Source organism: Zingiber officinale, chromosome 9B (assembly GCF_018446385.1).
Source record: "Zingiber officinale cultivar Zhangliang chromosome 9B, Zo_v1.1, whole genome shotgun sequence".
In the NCBI taxonomy this organism is placed as follows: Eukaryota; Viridiplantae; Streptophyta; class Magnoliopsida; order Zingiberales; family Zingiberaceae; genus Zingiber; species Zingiber officinale.
Genome location: NC_056003.1, coordinates 91,642,942 through 91,658,758, shown reverse-complemented (window position 1 = coordinate 91,658,758; position 15,817 = coordinate 91,642,942). Strand labels below are relative to the sequence as shown.

General features: G+C 33.8%; 1 protein-coding gene across 1 annotated transcript; it reads left to right on the top strand.

The window, feature by feature from the left end:
- Positions 1 to 358: 358 nt before the first annotated feature.
- On the top strand, positions 359 to 14,620 carry LOC122023154 (beta-fructofuranosidase, insoluble isoenzyme 3-like). Its single transcript, XM_042581240.1, has 4 exons — positions 359 to 716; positions 12,750 to 13,618; positions 13,696 to 14,096; positions 14,182 to 14,620. The coding sequence occupies exons 1-4, from the start codon at positions 359 to 361 to the stop codon at positions 14,462 to 14,464; spliced, it is 1,911 nt and encodes a 636-aa protein (XP_042437174.1). The 3' UTR covers positions 14,465 to 14,620.
- The last annotated feature ends 1,197 nt before the right edge of the window (positions 14,621 to 15,817 follow it).

Sequence of the window (15,817 nt, the reverse complement as noted above, 5' to 3'; positions counted from 1 at the left end):
TACATCGGATGGAGTTCTTTACCGTACTCGTGTCGCCAAGCGTAGCTTGGATTTTTCTTATCGGATTCTTCAACAATTTTTGAGGTGTCGACCGTCAACGAATGAGTTCGTGTTTTACCCTACCCTACCTGATCTCTTGCCTCCGCCATTCGAGCATATCACAATTGATTCCATGCATCAGAATTTTTTTGGTCATCCCCGTCCAGATGGTCCAAATATGCATATCACCACTTTCTCCTCCCTTGAATTATCTGCCAGGGACAACACTTTATTCAAAATAGTTATTAACTATCTTTTGCCTATCGTCTCCCTTTCCTTAGCCCTCATCAGACCCTCTCAGATGTTTTTATTGTACGTCATGCGACACCGCTTTGATGTCAACATTGCTTTGAACATCTTTCACTGCATCATCCATTTCACTCAGCCTGTGCAGCAGACAATTCATATGCCTTTTAGCAACATCATTACCGACTGGTTAGAGTCCATGCATATAGATGTATCCCGAGGGAAACTAGAGCATATGACAGTTTTGTATTCCCGAATCTCTACACGGTCCTTCACTAAGACTGGTTTTGAGGCTAGGTCAGATGGCATACGATGGATTGACCGGCGTGCCCTTGGTGAGGGATGGCGAGATCGACCTCGGGGGGCGGGACAGGCGCCAGCTCCGGAGGTTGCTGATCCTGAGGCGGATGTTGAGGCACCTGCTTCTCCAGGTCCTGTTCTGGATGCATAGATTCAAACACTTGAGGAGACCGTGGACACTTGCTTTGAGGAGTTGTCCATGGCTATTGATGAGATGTGCGTCGAGGTTGCCACTGTACTGATGAGCGTTGAGTCTTTGACCGAGCTAGTACAATTTTGGATATCAGGTCACTCTCCTTAGCTTCCCCCTCCAACAGGTGATGTGCCACCTATTTTTGATGCTTCCAGAAGTCCTGCTGATCCTACTGATCCTCCTGAGGGTGACATGATTGAGTTTACTGTTTTGTTATGACTTATAGTTTCCCTTCCTGTATGGATAGTTTTTTTTGTTTGACTTTTAGTCTATGGTGTGCCTCTTAGACACTATTTCGTGTGTTGTATCTATGATATGACTTCTTATTGGACATATGTTTTGTGGCACTAGTGTTTTTAGTTCTGTTATCATAGTGTTTGGTTTGCATAATACGTGGGAGGCATACCCTATTGTCTTTTGGTTTAGGGGGAGTACCCCTCGAGATATAAGTTGAAGTTTATGCTTAATTACTCCCCCTTAAGGGGGAGTACTCTGCAAAGAAGAAGGTATTCTAAGTTTGTAATCATCCTCTTCTTCTACATTGTAGTGGTTGTGATCTTTTTCTTTTGGAGAGAGAGAGTTGTAAATCTTGTAAGGTTTCTCCACCTTCGGTGTAATTCCGAGAATGAGAAGTTCTATAGTGGAAGAGTGAAAGTGGTGTGGATCCTTAGACTAGTCACCTCCATGAGGAGGTGGATACCAAGTAAATACCAGAGTTAGCATTGCTTTCAAATTTCCATTGTGCACACTCAAGTCAACAAAGATAACGAAGTAAGTCATTCCCCCCCCCCCCCCCCCCTCTTCTAGCTCAACCGGTCCTAGGACCTCCCTCCAATCATTTATTTCTTCACTTTCGGATACGATCATGTATTATATTATTTCACTTTTATTAATTAAAAATTCTCTCATTTCTGTTCATATATTTCTTTTTGGTAAACTTTAAACAATGATATAAATAAATCTAGTCAGCGGCCGATAATGATGATACAGGAGGCACTGACAATGAGGTAGCACAAGGAATAGATCAGGTGGGCAGCTTTTCGCACCCCTCTAACACGCCCCTCCGCCCGACCCCACCTCCTATTTTAATTTTCTTCCATTTCTATCTTTTCCTTTATTCATTTTATTTTCTTGTACTTTGGCCCCTTATTCGTTTTGCTGTTTTTTAAAGTTTTGTTTATTTTTTGTGTTTTAATCCGTTTTTAAAATTTTTATCAATTTTATTTTTTTAATAAATTTGTATTATATATTTATAATCTTTTGTTTATTTTTAGTTATAGATTTTAGGAGTTATTATTTGTAATAGTTAACAAGATAACTATGTTTCAGGAAGAGAGAATGAGAGGCTGAGAGGGAGATAGCAGTGGAGGGAGGTGTGACTGAAGAGTGACTAAAAATGAAGTGTGAGAGAAGAATTTAAAGGAGGAGATTTTGACATGTGTCAAGAGTTGAAAGGTGGATAATTTAAGGGGAGGGAAGGTTATGACATGTGTCAAGCGTTGGAGGGGGTAATTTAAAGGGAAAGGGGCGTTTTGACATGTGTCAAGTATTGGAGGGTGGACAATTTAAAGAGTGTGAGAAGTTCTGACATGTGTCAAGAGTTAGAAGTAAGATAATTTAAAGGGATGAAAGATTTTGACATATGTCAAGAGTTGAAATGAGGGTAATTTAAAGGGATCAAAGATTTTGACATGGGTAATTTAAGGAGAGTGATAAATTCTGACATGTGTCAAGAATTAGAAGTGGGGTAATTTAAAGGGATGAGAGATTTTGACATGTGTCAAAGGTTGAAAGGGGGGTAATTTAAAGGGATGAGAGATTTTGACATAAGTCAAGGGTAGAAGGAGGGTAATTTAAAGGGAATAGAAGTTTTGACATCTGCCAAAAGTTGAAAATGCGTAATTTAAAGGGAGAGAGTGTTTTGAAAAAATAAAAAATAATAATAAACAAAATTTATTAAAAAATAAAATTTAAAAATAATAATCAAAATTAATTAAAAATAAAATTTAATAAAACTTAAAAATATATAAATATTGATGGAAAAATAATAAACTAAATTAATTTAAAAAAATAAATATAAGTATTGTTGAAAAAATAATAAATAAAATTAATTAAAAAAATAAAACTAAATAAAATTAAATAAAATTGAAAAAAATAAAGAAAAAAATCATTTGACAGGGAGAGAGCGGAGGGGAGAAAGGAGTTGTTATTTAAAAAAAACACCTTAATTTTTTTTGAAGCGATCATTTTCGACCGCCAATTTTCATAGTTATTATAGATCTAAATCTTAAGATTACGATAATTTCTGAGCAGCGGTGAGCCAGGGTTCACGACACTAAGTCAAAATCTTTCTTCTAAAATCTCAAATTCCCAAGACTTTTCCTCATTAGATGGTTCTAAAGCTCTAATTGTGTTAAATCAAATTGTTTAGAGGTTGATATACAGCTCTTGATTTTACAGCAAAAAGATGGTTGCTTGAAAGTTATCTCGTCATCTTGTATCTTAAGGTTTAAAAGATTGCAAAATAAATATTGCTTGCGTAAATGTTTGATAAAACTGTTACTTATATGATCTCGCCACTATGTTAATCTCTTTGGTGTTCTTGCAAGAATTTTTTTTTTATAAATAATGATCTTGTTTGGCTTTGTGTTTATGTATTTTTTTTTCTTTTTTGATCATATGTTCATGCGTGTTGTATATTGATTTTTTATAGCAATCTTAGTCGCAACCAACCTAAAGAACAATATTTGTTTAAAAAAAAAATCCAGAAGTGGCTAGGAAAGCAATAAAACCCTTATATAAGAAGTTCACGACTTGGGCAGAAGCGATAAGAGCTTTTGAGGAAAATGTGAAGAAGTGACGTCCAACAACATCATTCAAGACTAGTCCAAGGAAAGTTCATGTGCAACTTCCAGTTGAATCTCACAAAGAAAATCTAGGAAAGCTGAAGATGGTCAGTGTTAGTTAGAAAATGTAATGCTAGATTAATTTAGTGCCATTTAGTTTGTTTGAAAAATATAGGTGATCCCAAATGTTGGATTGGAGGAGGTTATATATATTTATTTTATTTTATGTATCATTTAAAGTTTAAAGTGCCTAACCTGGCTTGATGGAAAGTGCAGAAGATGATGGTTCTAGCAAGAACATCAAGCACAATAATCCCTAAACATCGTTCTTGCTCCAACAAACATTCTCAATTCTTTAACCCATAGGCCTCCACCATTTCCTCCATTAAAACCAGCTTATTGATGCGTCAAAATAATAATTTACTAAGCAAGATTTGAAAATTAATACAACATATAATTTTTCAAATATCAACAATATGAATGACAACGATGATAGCATCCTTATCAACAATTCATGCTTCTTCAGTTATCATGATCATGTCCATGTCCACATCCCTTACAATGTAAAAATTTAATGAATTTGTAAAAAGAAAAGGGCAGTTCGGTGTATGAAGCTACCGCCATGCGGGGTCCCGGGGAAGGATTCATTGTATGCAACCTTACTATACTTTTTGCAAGAAACTATTTTCAGGATTCGAATCCGTAACTTTTTTATCACAAAGAAACAACTTTACCGTTGCACCAAGACCCCTCTTCGAATTTATAAATAAATTTAATTTTTTTCGATAAAATTTCTTACTTGTGAAGAATGAGCACCCCTAAAGTGACACGAGGACCTCCAAAATTATGATGAATGAGGACCTCTAAACTGTATTTTTTAATAAAAAAATAAATCTAAGATATAAATATTGATTGTGTCTAAATTCATCTTCCATATTGAAAATTAAAAAAGAATTAGTTACCATTTGATTTGAATAATGAAAAAATGATGATTATGCCTACATAGAGATGGAACTTGAGAAGATGCAGACGGATATTACGATAGGGTAGAATTTGAGTGTTGTTGTGATGGTATATAATTCATTTCCCTTGTGCTGGTGGTATCTTGTGAATTTGTCCCTTCCTTTTGGTTTCTTTTGCACGTAGCAAGTCCAAGAAAATTACAAACTTAGTGGTTGATTAACCATATAACAATTATTTGAATAAAATTTTGAATAAATAAAAACTTGCTTGAAATTTGAGCTTTTCCCTTCCCTTTTCTTTTTTTTTGCTTTTAGGATCCCAGTGTTGTGTAATATTTGCATTTGTAACTCCTTTTTCTTTAGCAGTAAGTGTTGGAGCAATCTGGGTACCCTAGATTTTGATATTTGGGAAAAAGTTTAAGTTAGGTCTATTGTTATATTTGATATGCATTGTGAGTGTGCAGGATACACGTACACAAGGAAAGTCCAAGGGTGATCTTGGCAGAGGAAAGTCCAAGGATGAGTCTTGGCGATGTAAGTCCAAGCATGTAGTCTTGGCAACGTAAGTCCAAGTGTGACTTGGCAATAGATGAAGTCCCGGAGGTATGACCTCTTGGCAAAGGAAGACCCAATAATAATGATAAAGCCGATGGAAGCTCCAGAAGGCAAGACGTGAAGGATGGGGGGGCATCCGAGGGATGCAAGGATAGAGGAGGCTAGAAGGCTAGGTCTAGATTGGTCGGGCGAGGACGAGTGCTGAGTGAATGTACTCGGGGGTTAAATCCTAGGATTATGGTTTTACTATAGCAGTATTATAGTGTTACTGTAGCAGTATTGTAGTAGTCAACTGGTGGGTTCATTAGTCGACTAGTGTAGTCGACTGGGCAGTCGACTGGTGGTTTTACCAGTCGACTGGTATCGAGCCGTTGGAATGTAACGGTCGAATTTACACAAGAGATCAGTTGACTGATGGTTTTGGTAGTCGACTGGTAGACGGAGTTTTCAACCCGTGACCTATATAACCAAGCCTTGGGAGCTTGGTTAAGATTGATGAAATAGACTTGGTTAAAGCTTATTAGAGTCTCCCAAGCCCTCGTGTGATCGGTGTGCTTGTATTCAAGTGTTTGTGGTGAGGTTTCTCCACCGACAAGGAGATTGAGCTAGCCAAAGGTTTTCTGGAAAGTCATCCATCGATGGATCGGGAGCGTCCACCTTACGAACAGTCGTGGAGTAGAAGTAAGTGATCTCCGAACCACGTTACATAAACGTGTTAGAGGTTTGATTGTCTTGGTTATTATCTCTAGGTTTAGCATTCTATTTGTTAGTTTGTATTTTTGTTTTCCGCCGCGTACTACTAAGTGTAGGAAGTGACGATTTAGTGAAACGATATTCACCCCTCCCTTCCCCCTCTAGCGGATGTTAAGGTCCCAACAGTAAGTAGGTTACGTATGCAAACTTCATCACTTTGAATATCATCACATGGTGTCTCATCATCTACACTCAACTTCGAGATAAGTTCGGACATTTCATCTTTTGCATTGTCAACCAACCTACATAATATTTTTCTCACATCCTCATGTAGTTTACTCAATTGAGTTAGATCATATATCAATCTCATTACTTGGTTGACAAACGTCATCTCAGAAACATGACCACCACTGCCACTTTCTTGAAAATCAGAGTTAACTTTATTTCTTTCATTTTTCATCCATCTCTTTAAAATATAACAGTTAGGTAGAATAGTGACATCCATACAATTAAACACAATGAAAGCATGCTTACACAAAATCCCCATCACCTCAAACTTATAACAACTGCACTTTATTCCATGATTCTACTTGTTGAATGTCACGTGCCCTTGGATATTCATCATGAGATTTTATTTTGATCATGGTCCAATGTCGATCATTACCAAAACAAGATGGTGATTCAACATATTGACAATTCAAAGAATTAACCAATTCAATTTCAAATAACTGCATATAGTAATTATATAAACATCAGCAACATGAATCAATAGTGGATGATTTTTCAAAATTTGTACAGCCTTACCATGATGACAACAAGTATCCTCAACCCTCTCCAGCCGCTAATTATCTTGAATCTTTCCATAATTCATCACAAATTCATGCAAAGAACTCATCTTATTATCTCACTCCTAGAAGTAGCCAAAAGTCCCGCACTAAACCTTCCATTACTAAAAGCAGTAGCCCATTTTTCAAGCACATATCAAATTATACTTATTTGTTCTATATGTTGTATCAATTCATATGACATCACCAAAATATTCTTAATCAATCGCACATCTATAGTCCCTAAAGAAAAGTTCATCACCCTATCATTATCATCCAATTGCACATTCTAGTAAAAGTAATTTGCCTTATTCGCCTTATTTATAAAATATTGAATAAGTGCAGTAGCATCTCCATTCTCAACTTTGATATGTTTTTTCTTTTCTAATAAAACTTAAATTTTTGAGTCCACATGCTTAATTTTCCATAAAAGAACAGCATAGAGATAGATATTCTAGCATTTACCATAGCTTCTAGAGTAGATTTTTTTGCATATGATATATTGAGTGTCGATCTTAACAAATGAGTTTGATCAGGTGTAAACATTTGATGGTTATGCTCCACAAAAAATTTACTCACCCGCCATTTACCTTCTCTCTCCCTTGTAATCTTCAATTTGGCTTTACAGTTAGTTCTAGAGATCGATTTTTGATAAACTAGAATCCTTTTACTAGAACTTTTTTCGTCTTTCAAACTTTGACATGAACAATTAAATTCCTTTGATTGAAGTTCAGTAGTATGAGAAAAACATTGTTGATCACCTTTTCTCACACAAAATCCCTTGGGATGTGCATATTGACAATATAATAAATAAGCATCTTTAATACTGTTCATAATTATCCACTTGTAACTTACTCCATGGAGTTTTTAATTTGTACCTCAATAAATCAGAGACTCTATATTGTACTTTTGAAATTTGATTATTTTCAACTTCTTGATTGTAGTCTCCCTCTAGCGCTTCAAGTGACAGTGAATTATTATCTTCCATTTTTCATCGTGAATGTTATCTTCGCTGTGAAAAATGTCCTAAATTCTAAAACCATTGGAATCTGGCGATTGCGACTATTCGAAATAGCGGGGAAAAATTTTACCCCATTTCTACTGTAGGCAAGGGGCGTTCGTCAATGATGGATGTAAAGTAAAAAAAATAAAAAAAAGACACACGTGTCGACCATTTAGTTCGGACAATACCTGGATCGAACGAACCGGCTCAAGGCCTAAGCCTTTATTTTTCACTATCGCATTTCAAAAAAATTTATATATTATATTTATTAAATAAAAATATAATTATTAATTTATTTTGTAAACATATGAGTTAATATTTAAAATTATTGATTAGAATAAATTTTTATTGAGATTTATTTACTCGATAATTTTTAATTATAATTTTTTACTGAATTAAATTTCATCGATAATTTATTTTTTTTTTTTTTTACTTTAGATTTCTTGATAACTTATAATTTTTCTAAACAAAATTTTATAAATAATTTTAATTTTTTATTGGGCATAATCCAATTTAGGTTTATCTAATAAATTAAAAATATTTATTAGTAATTAATATTTTTATATAAAAATAGTAAAAACACATTTAATATTGTTTTTCTATAATTTTTTTTATCTTCTTCCTCATTATTTTTATAATGTTATTATTGCTGTAGCTCCTATTATTGTCACTGTTAATGTTATCATTCATTGTTTTTTTATATTAGTCAAATTCACCTTATTTAGTTGATTAAAAATATTTTAATATATAAATATATTATTTTTTAATATATTATATTTGAAAGTTTATAAGAATTTTTTTTATTTGAAGTAATGATAAAGTTTTTAACAACAATGATGTTTTCATAATTCACTATAAACAACAATTAATATAAACCAAACTATTCTAAATTGAATTAATTAGAGTTTTTTTACTAACTAAATTAACCGAATTTTACTCGATAATTTTTAATTATAATTTTTTACTGAATTAAATTTCATCGATAATTTAATTTTTTTTACTTTAGATTTCTTGATATATAATTTTTCTAAACAAAATTTGATAAATAATTTTAATTTTTATTGGGATCGTCCAATTTAGGTTTATCTAATAAATTAAAAATATTTATTAGTAATTAATATTTTTATATAAAAATAGTAAAATCACATTTAATATTATTTTTCTATAATTTTTTTTATCTTCTTCTCATTATTTTTATAATGTTATATTGCTCAAACTCCTCCACAAGTTATTATCACTATGTTATCATTCATTGTCTTTTCTATATTAGTCAAATTTACCTTATTTAGTTGATTAAAAATATTTAATATATAAATATATTATTTTTTAATAAGTTATATTTGAAAGTTTATAAGAATTTTTTTTATTTGAAGTAATGATAAAGTTTTTAACAATGATGTTTTCATAATTCACTATAAACAACAATTAATATAAACCGAACTATTCGAAATTGAATTAATTAGAGTTTTTTTACTAACTAAATTAATCGAATTTTATAATTAAAATCGAATAAACTGAATCGATATAAAATTAGTTTATAACCAAATTAATTAATTTTTTAAAAAATAAAAAACTAAATATTTTTAATTAAAGTTTAATCGGTCTAATAATTTTTTTTTTTAAAAAACTCTTTTTTAATTATTTTATAAAAAAATCAATTTAATCGATTTGATTAATTTTTAAAATTCAAAATTTCTTATTTTAAAAAAAATCCTAAAACACCGAACCAAATTTCTGAATTTACAAATTAATTAGGTTTAGTAAATTGTTTTGAATTTTGCTCACTTTTAACCTATAAATTATATATATCTTATATAACAACAATAAACAAATATAAACAATAACTCAATTAAAATTTTTAAGATTATAAATCTAGACAAATCTACACAATATCTATATTTTATAACAACTAATACTCAAAAACAATTAAATTAAAACAAAACACTTTATAATTAAATGTAAATTAAAACGAAAGATATGGATATGGTTTTGCCTTATATTTACAAATTCCAGCTAATACAAATAAATTTTAATTCAAATCTCGAAATCTATCCAAAAAAATTATCTTTTATGGTAATGTTTTTGAATATTTCAACTTATTACATCAGCAAATATTTATCCAAATATTAGAATTTAAATCAATATCCGTAAGGATAACATCTATATACTACTATTTCCTCCATCACCATAAAAATATTAGAGTTTTTTTACTAACTAAATTAATCGAATTTTATAATTAAAATCGAATAAACTGAATCGATATAAAATTGGTTTATAACCAAATTAATTAATTTTTTTTATAAATAAAAAATAAATATTTTTTTTATATAAAACAACCGGAGAAAATTAATGATGAGAAAAATTCATAATAATATACCGTAGCCGATTCTCGAATTCTAGATTACTGATTATTTCACTTATGGAATTACTAATAAACCTTCGAATTATTTTTAGTGTGAATAGAAAAAAGGATATTAACGTAAATTCATTTTAGGTTTCGCCAAAGTTAGTTAGTAAAGAGGGAGATTTTTAATAAAATAGTAAGATAAACATGTTCAATTCAAATAAAATAGAACCGATGAAATTCGAAATTGAATTAATTAGAATTTTTAATTAACTAAATTAACCGAATTTTATAATTAAAATTGAATAAAATATAAAATTGGTTTATAACCAAATTAATTAAATTTTTTAAAAATAAAAACCTAAATATTTTTAATTAAAATTTAATCGGTCTAATAAAAAATTTTAAAAACTCTTTTTTAATTATTTTATAAAAAATCAATTTAATCAAAATTATATATATATATATTATAACAACTAATACTCAAGCACAATTAAATTTAAAAAAAAACACTTTAAAATTAAATGTACATTAAAACGAAAGATATAGATATGGTTTTGCCTTATATTTACAAATTCCAGCTAATACAAATAAATTTTAATTCAAATCTGGAAAATCTATCCAAAAAATTATCTTTTATGGTAATGTTTTTGAATATTTCAAATTATTACATCAGCAAATATTTATCTAAATATTAGAATTTAAATCAATATCCACACATTTGGTAAGGATAACATCTATATACTACTATTTCCTCCATCACCATAAAAGATATCAAATAATAATTGAATTAATTAGAGTTTTTTTATTAACTAAATTAATCAAATTTTATAATTAAAATCGAATAAACTGAATCGATATAAAATTGGTTTATAACCAAATTAATTAATTTTTTTAAAAATAAAAAACTAAATATTTTTTTTATATAAAACCATCAGAGAAAATTAATGACGAGAAAAATTTATAATAATATGTCGCAGCCGAATCTCGAACTCTAGATTACTGATTGTTTCACTTGTGAAATTCACTTATGGAATTACTAATAAACTTTCGAATTATTTTTATTGTGAATAGAAAAAAAGGATATTAACGTAAATTCATTTTAGGTTTCGCCAAAGTTAGTTAGTAAAGGAGGAGATTTTTAATAAAATAGAAATTATCTTTTATGGTAATGTTTTTGAATATTTCAACTTATTACATCAGCAAATATTTATCCAAATATTAGAATTTAAATCAATATCCACACATTTGGTAAGGATAACATCTATATACTACTATTTCCTCCATCATATCAAATAATAATTGAATTAATTAAAATTTTTTACTAACTAAATTAATCGAATTTTATAATTAAAATCGAATAAACTGAATTGATATAAAATTGGTTAATAACCAAATTAATTATTTTTTCAAAAAATAAAAAAATAAATATTTTTTTTATATAAAACAACCAGAGAAAATTAATGATGAGAAAAATTCATAATAATATGTCGCAGCCGAGTCTCGAACTCTAGATTACTGATTGTTTCACTTGTGGAATTACTAATAAACCTTCGAATTATTTTTAGTGTGAATAGAAAAAAAGGATATTAACGTAAATTCATTTTAGGTTTCGCCAAAGTTAGTTAGTAAAGGGGGAGATTTTTAATAAAATAGTAAGATAGTAAGATAAACATGTTCAATACAAATAAAATAGAACCGATGAAATTCGAAATTGAATTAATTAGAATTTTTTATTAACTAAATTAATCAAATTTTATAATTAAAATCGAATAAAATATAAAATTGGTTTATAACCAAATTAATTAAATTTTTTAAAAATAAAAACCTAAATATTTTTAATTAAAATTTAATCGGTCTAATAAAAAATTTAAAAAAACTCTTTTTTAATTATTTTATAAAAAATCAATTTAATCGAAATTATATATATATTTTATAACAACTAATACTCAAACACAATTAAATTAAAAAAAAACACTTTAAAATTAAATGTACGAAAGATATAGATATGGTTTTGCCTTATATTTACAAATTACAGCTAATACAAATAAATTTTAATTCAAATCTCAAAAATCTATCCAAAAAATTATCTTTTATGGTAATGTTTTTGAATATTTAACTTATTACATTAGAATTTAAATCAATATCCACATAACATCTATCCTACTATTTACTCCATCGTCATAAAAGATATTAAATAATAAATATTTATTTATTTACAAAATAAGACTTAGTCTAGAGATTCACTCCATTATATATTGTAGGCTTCTCTTCCATCCTTCATCAATCTCTTCTTGTAGTCCCTCTCCATACATTGACAATGTCTAATACACTTTCAAAGTTATGGTTAACTTTAGTTGCTATATTTCTCCTCGTTTCATTGCAAAAAGTGAATTCCTCTCATCGATTGTATGAAGAACTCTCTAGTTTATCTCCTTCCTTAGTCGACAAAACTCTTTTACCTAGTTATCACTTCCGTCCCCCCATAAATTGGATTAATGGTAATTTATATAATTTTTTCTCTAAAATTAATGTATTTTACTTTTTTTTTTCTAATTGTTTTTGTTCTTGTTTATGCTTATGAATCTTCTCCACTAATTATCAACAACTTTTGCAAGCAGATCCAAACGGTACGTGGTTAAAGTTTTTTTTTTGTCAAATTTCAAAGTCGTTGTAAATATTAAACCTCTAAAGTCTGAGGGAATATTTTACATATTTTTTTAAAAAAAAAATACGTGTCGCAGGGCCATTCTACTACAAGGGAATCTACCACCTTTTCTACCAGTACAACCCCTATGGCTCCGTGTGGGGTAACATCGTGTGGGGCCACTCGGTCTCCACCGATCTGATCAACTGGTACGCGCTCGACCCGGCAATCTACCCGTCGAAGCCCTTCGACATCTACGGATGCTGGTCCGGCTCCGCCACCGTCCTCCCCGACGGCATGCCGGTGATCCTCTACACCGGCATCGTCGACAACTTCAAGACCCAGGTCCAAAACATCGCCTTCCCGGCCAATTTATCCGACCCCCTTCTCCGCGAGTGGGACAAGCCCGACTACAACCCCGTGATCTCCTCCGATCCGTCGATCAGCGCCACCCAGTTCCGCGATCCGACCACGGCGTGGCTCCACCCGGACAACAAGCACTGGAGCATCGCGATCGGGGGCACCAGGGAAGTGGGGCAGAGAGGGGTGGCGATCTTGTACCGGAGCAAGGATTTCGTGAACTGGACGAAGGCGAAGCACCCGCTGCACTCGAGCAAGGGGACGGGGATGTGGGAGTGCCCGGACTTCTTCCCGGTGGCGGTCGGCGGGAGGGAAGGAAGGGACACGTCGGCGACCGGCCGCGGAGTGAAGCACGTGCTGAAGGTGAGCCTCGACCGGACGAGGTTCGAGTACTACACTCTGGGAACGTACTACCCTGCGCTGGACCGATACCTTCCGGACCAGGCGTTGGTGGACGGCAGCGATGGGTTGAGGTACGATTACGGCAACTTCTACGCCTCGAAGACCTTCTTCGATCCGGCGAAGAGGAGGAGGGTTTTGACTGGCTGGGCCAACGAGTCGGATACCATTGCCGATGACGTCAGCAAAGGCTGGTCCGGAGTGATCGTGAGTTTTTTCCCCTTGTTTTCATTTTACCTCCCTTTTCTTTCATTATTTCTCAAAACCTCCTCCTCTTCTTTCAGTTGGTTCCTAGAGAACTTTGGCTGGACGAGAACGGCCGGCAGCTGTTGCAGTGGCCGGTGGAGGAGTTCGATCGGCTGAGAAGCAAGCACGTTTCTTTGGCGAATCAGGTCGTGAATCCCGGTGGCTTCTTCCGAGTAAACAACATCGATGCGGTTCAGGCGGATGTGGAGGTTACATTCGAGATCAGCAGTTTGGAAAAAGCAGAGGATTTCGACCCTTCGTACGTCGGAGATGCCCAAGCTTACTGCGCCAGGCACGCCGCCGATGTGAAGGGAGGAGTCGGCCCGTTCGGGCTTTACGTTCTCGCCGATCCCGCTCTCGAAGAAAGAACCGCAGTGTTCTTCAAGGTCTTCAAGCACAAGAGGAAGCACGTTGTTCTCTTCTGCCATGATCCCACCAGGTGAGCGAGCTAAGCTTGCTCTTTTAACACCCCGTGTCCAAGTCAACGGTTTGATTGACCTTGTTTTTTTTGTCTGAATGATCAGGTCAACTAAAAGGGAGAACATATATAAGCCGACTTTTGCTGGCTTTGTTGACGTTGACATCGATTCGTCTAAGACGATCTCTCTTAGAAGCTTGATCGATCACTCGGTGGTGGAGAGCTTTGGCGCAGGAGGAAAAATATGCATCACGTCCAGAGTTTATCCGAGCTTGGCGATCGGAAGAGATGCCCATCTGTTCGTGTTCAACAATGGAGCAGTGGATGTTAAGGTTTCGGAGCTGAATGCATGGGAGATTAGGACGCCTTTCATGAACAAGGAAATCTGATCAAATAAATCTCTAACGAAAATACTTTTTTTTTTCTTTTAAATTTGTTTTTAGTTTTATTTTTATTTTTGGCCGATAACAGACTCTTGGATAGATAGAGCTGTTTAGAGTATTTGGAGTTGAATGTGTTTAATAAAATTCCGTCTAATTAATTTTTAAAAAATATTTTAAATTATTTATTATTTATTTACATCACTGAATTAAAAGCGTGGATGATAAACGGAGCGGCAAATTATTAAGAGCTACTCTTAAAGGGACGGTAGATTTGGAGGTCGGTGATGATTCCGGCGACGGAGCCGATGGCCGCTGATATGGTGCATGAATATGGGGTCTGTGAGATGATATAGTACGGAGTCAAAGTCATAGAAGGGTCAAGAGTTATACTAACCTGGAGGTCAGAAGTCAAGCCCTCGTGACTAGTCAAGAGTTATGCCAGCCTGGAGGTCAGAAGTCTAGTCCTCGTGGCTAGTCAAGAGTTATGCCAGCAGAAGTCTAGCCCTCGTGGCTAGTCAAAAGTTACACCATCGTGGAGGTCAAAAGTCAGAATTACAAATTTCGGCACACGTGGCTAAAGTCCAAGCTTCAGTTGAGGTATTAGTCAAAGGGTAATATTCACAAGTTGGGCTGGATCCGGGGCCGGATCCGATCTCAAAAGGGAATCGAAAAAAGGACCCGACCCCCAGGACCAAATTCAATGAAGGGCCGGTCCCAGGGGTCAGGTGCAACCAGGGATTGGAGGCGACTCGGGATCAGCTTATTAATCGGACGGATATACCGAATACGATTGCCGTCGTGGAGGCAGGTCAGGGATCTAACCCAGCGTGCAGGTCAGGACGATCATACCATGGATAACAACAGACGGACACAGGTCAGGGATCCGACCCAACGTGCAGGTCGAGACGTTCATACCATGGATAACAGCAGACGAATTCAGGTCATGGAGCGAACTCAGCGTGCGGGTCGGGATGTTCGTAGCATGGATAATAACGGATGCAGATCATGGATCTGACCCAGCGTACAGGTTGGGACGATCATACCATGGATAATAATGGATGCAGGTCATGGATCTGACCCAGCGTGCAGGTCGGGACGGTCATACCATGGATAACAACAGACGGACACATGTCATGGATCTGACCCAGCGTGCAGGTCGGGACGGTCATACCATGGATAACAACAGACGGACACAAGTCAGGGATCCGACCCAACGTGCAGGTCGGGACGTTCATACCATGGATAACAACAGACGGATTCAGGTCATGGAGCGAACTCAGAGTGCAGGTCGGGATGTTCATACCATGGATAATAATAGACGGATGCAAGGCGGAACGTTCATACCATGAATAATAGCCA

Coding starts and splice junctions, on each gene's coding strand:
- LOC122023154 (XM_042581240.1), top strand. CDS start 359: ATGCGACACCGCTTTGATGTCAACATTGCTTTGAACATCTTTCACTGC. Junction 13,619..13,695: donor AAGGCTGGTCCGGAGTGATC/GTGAGTTTTTTC, acceptor CTCTTCTTTCAG/TTGGTTCCTAGAGAACTTTG. Junction 14,097..14,181: donor TTCTGCCATGATCCCACCAG/GTGAGCGAGCTA, acceptor CTGAATGATCAG/GTCAACTAAAAGGGAGAACA.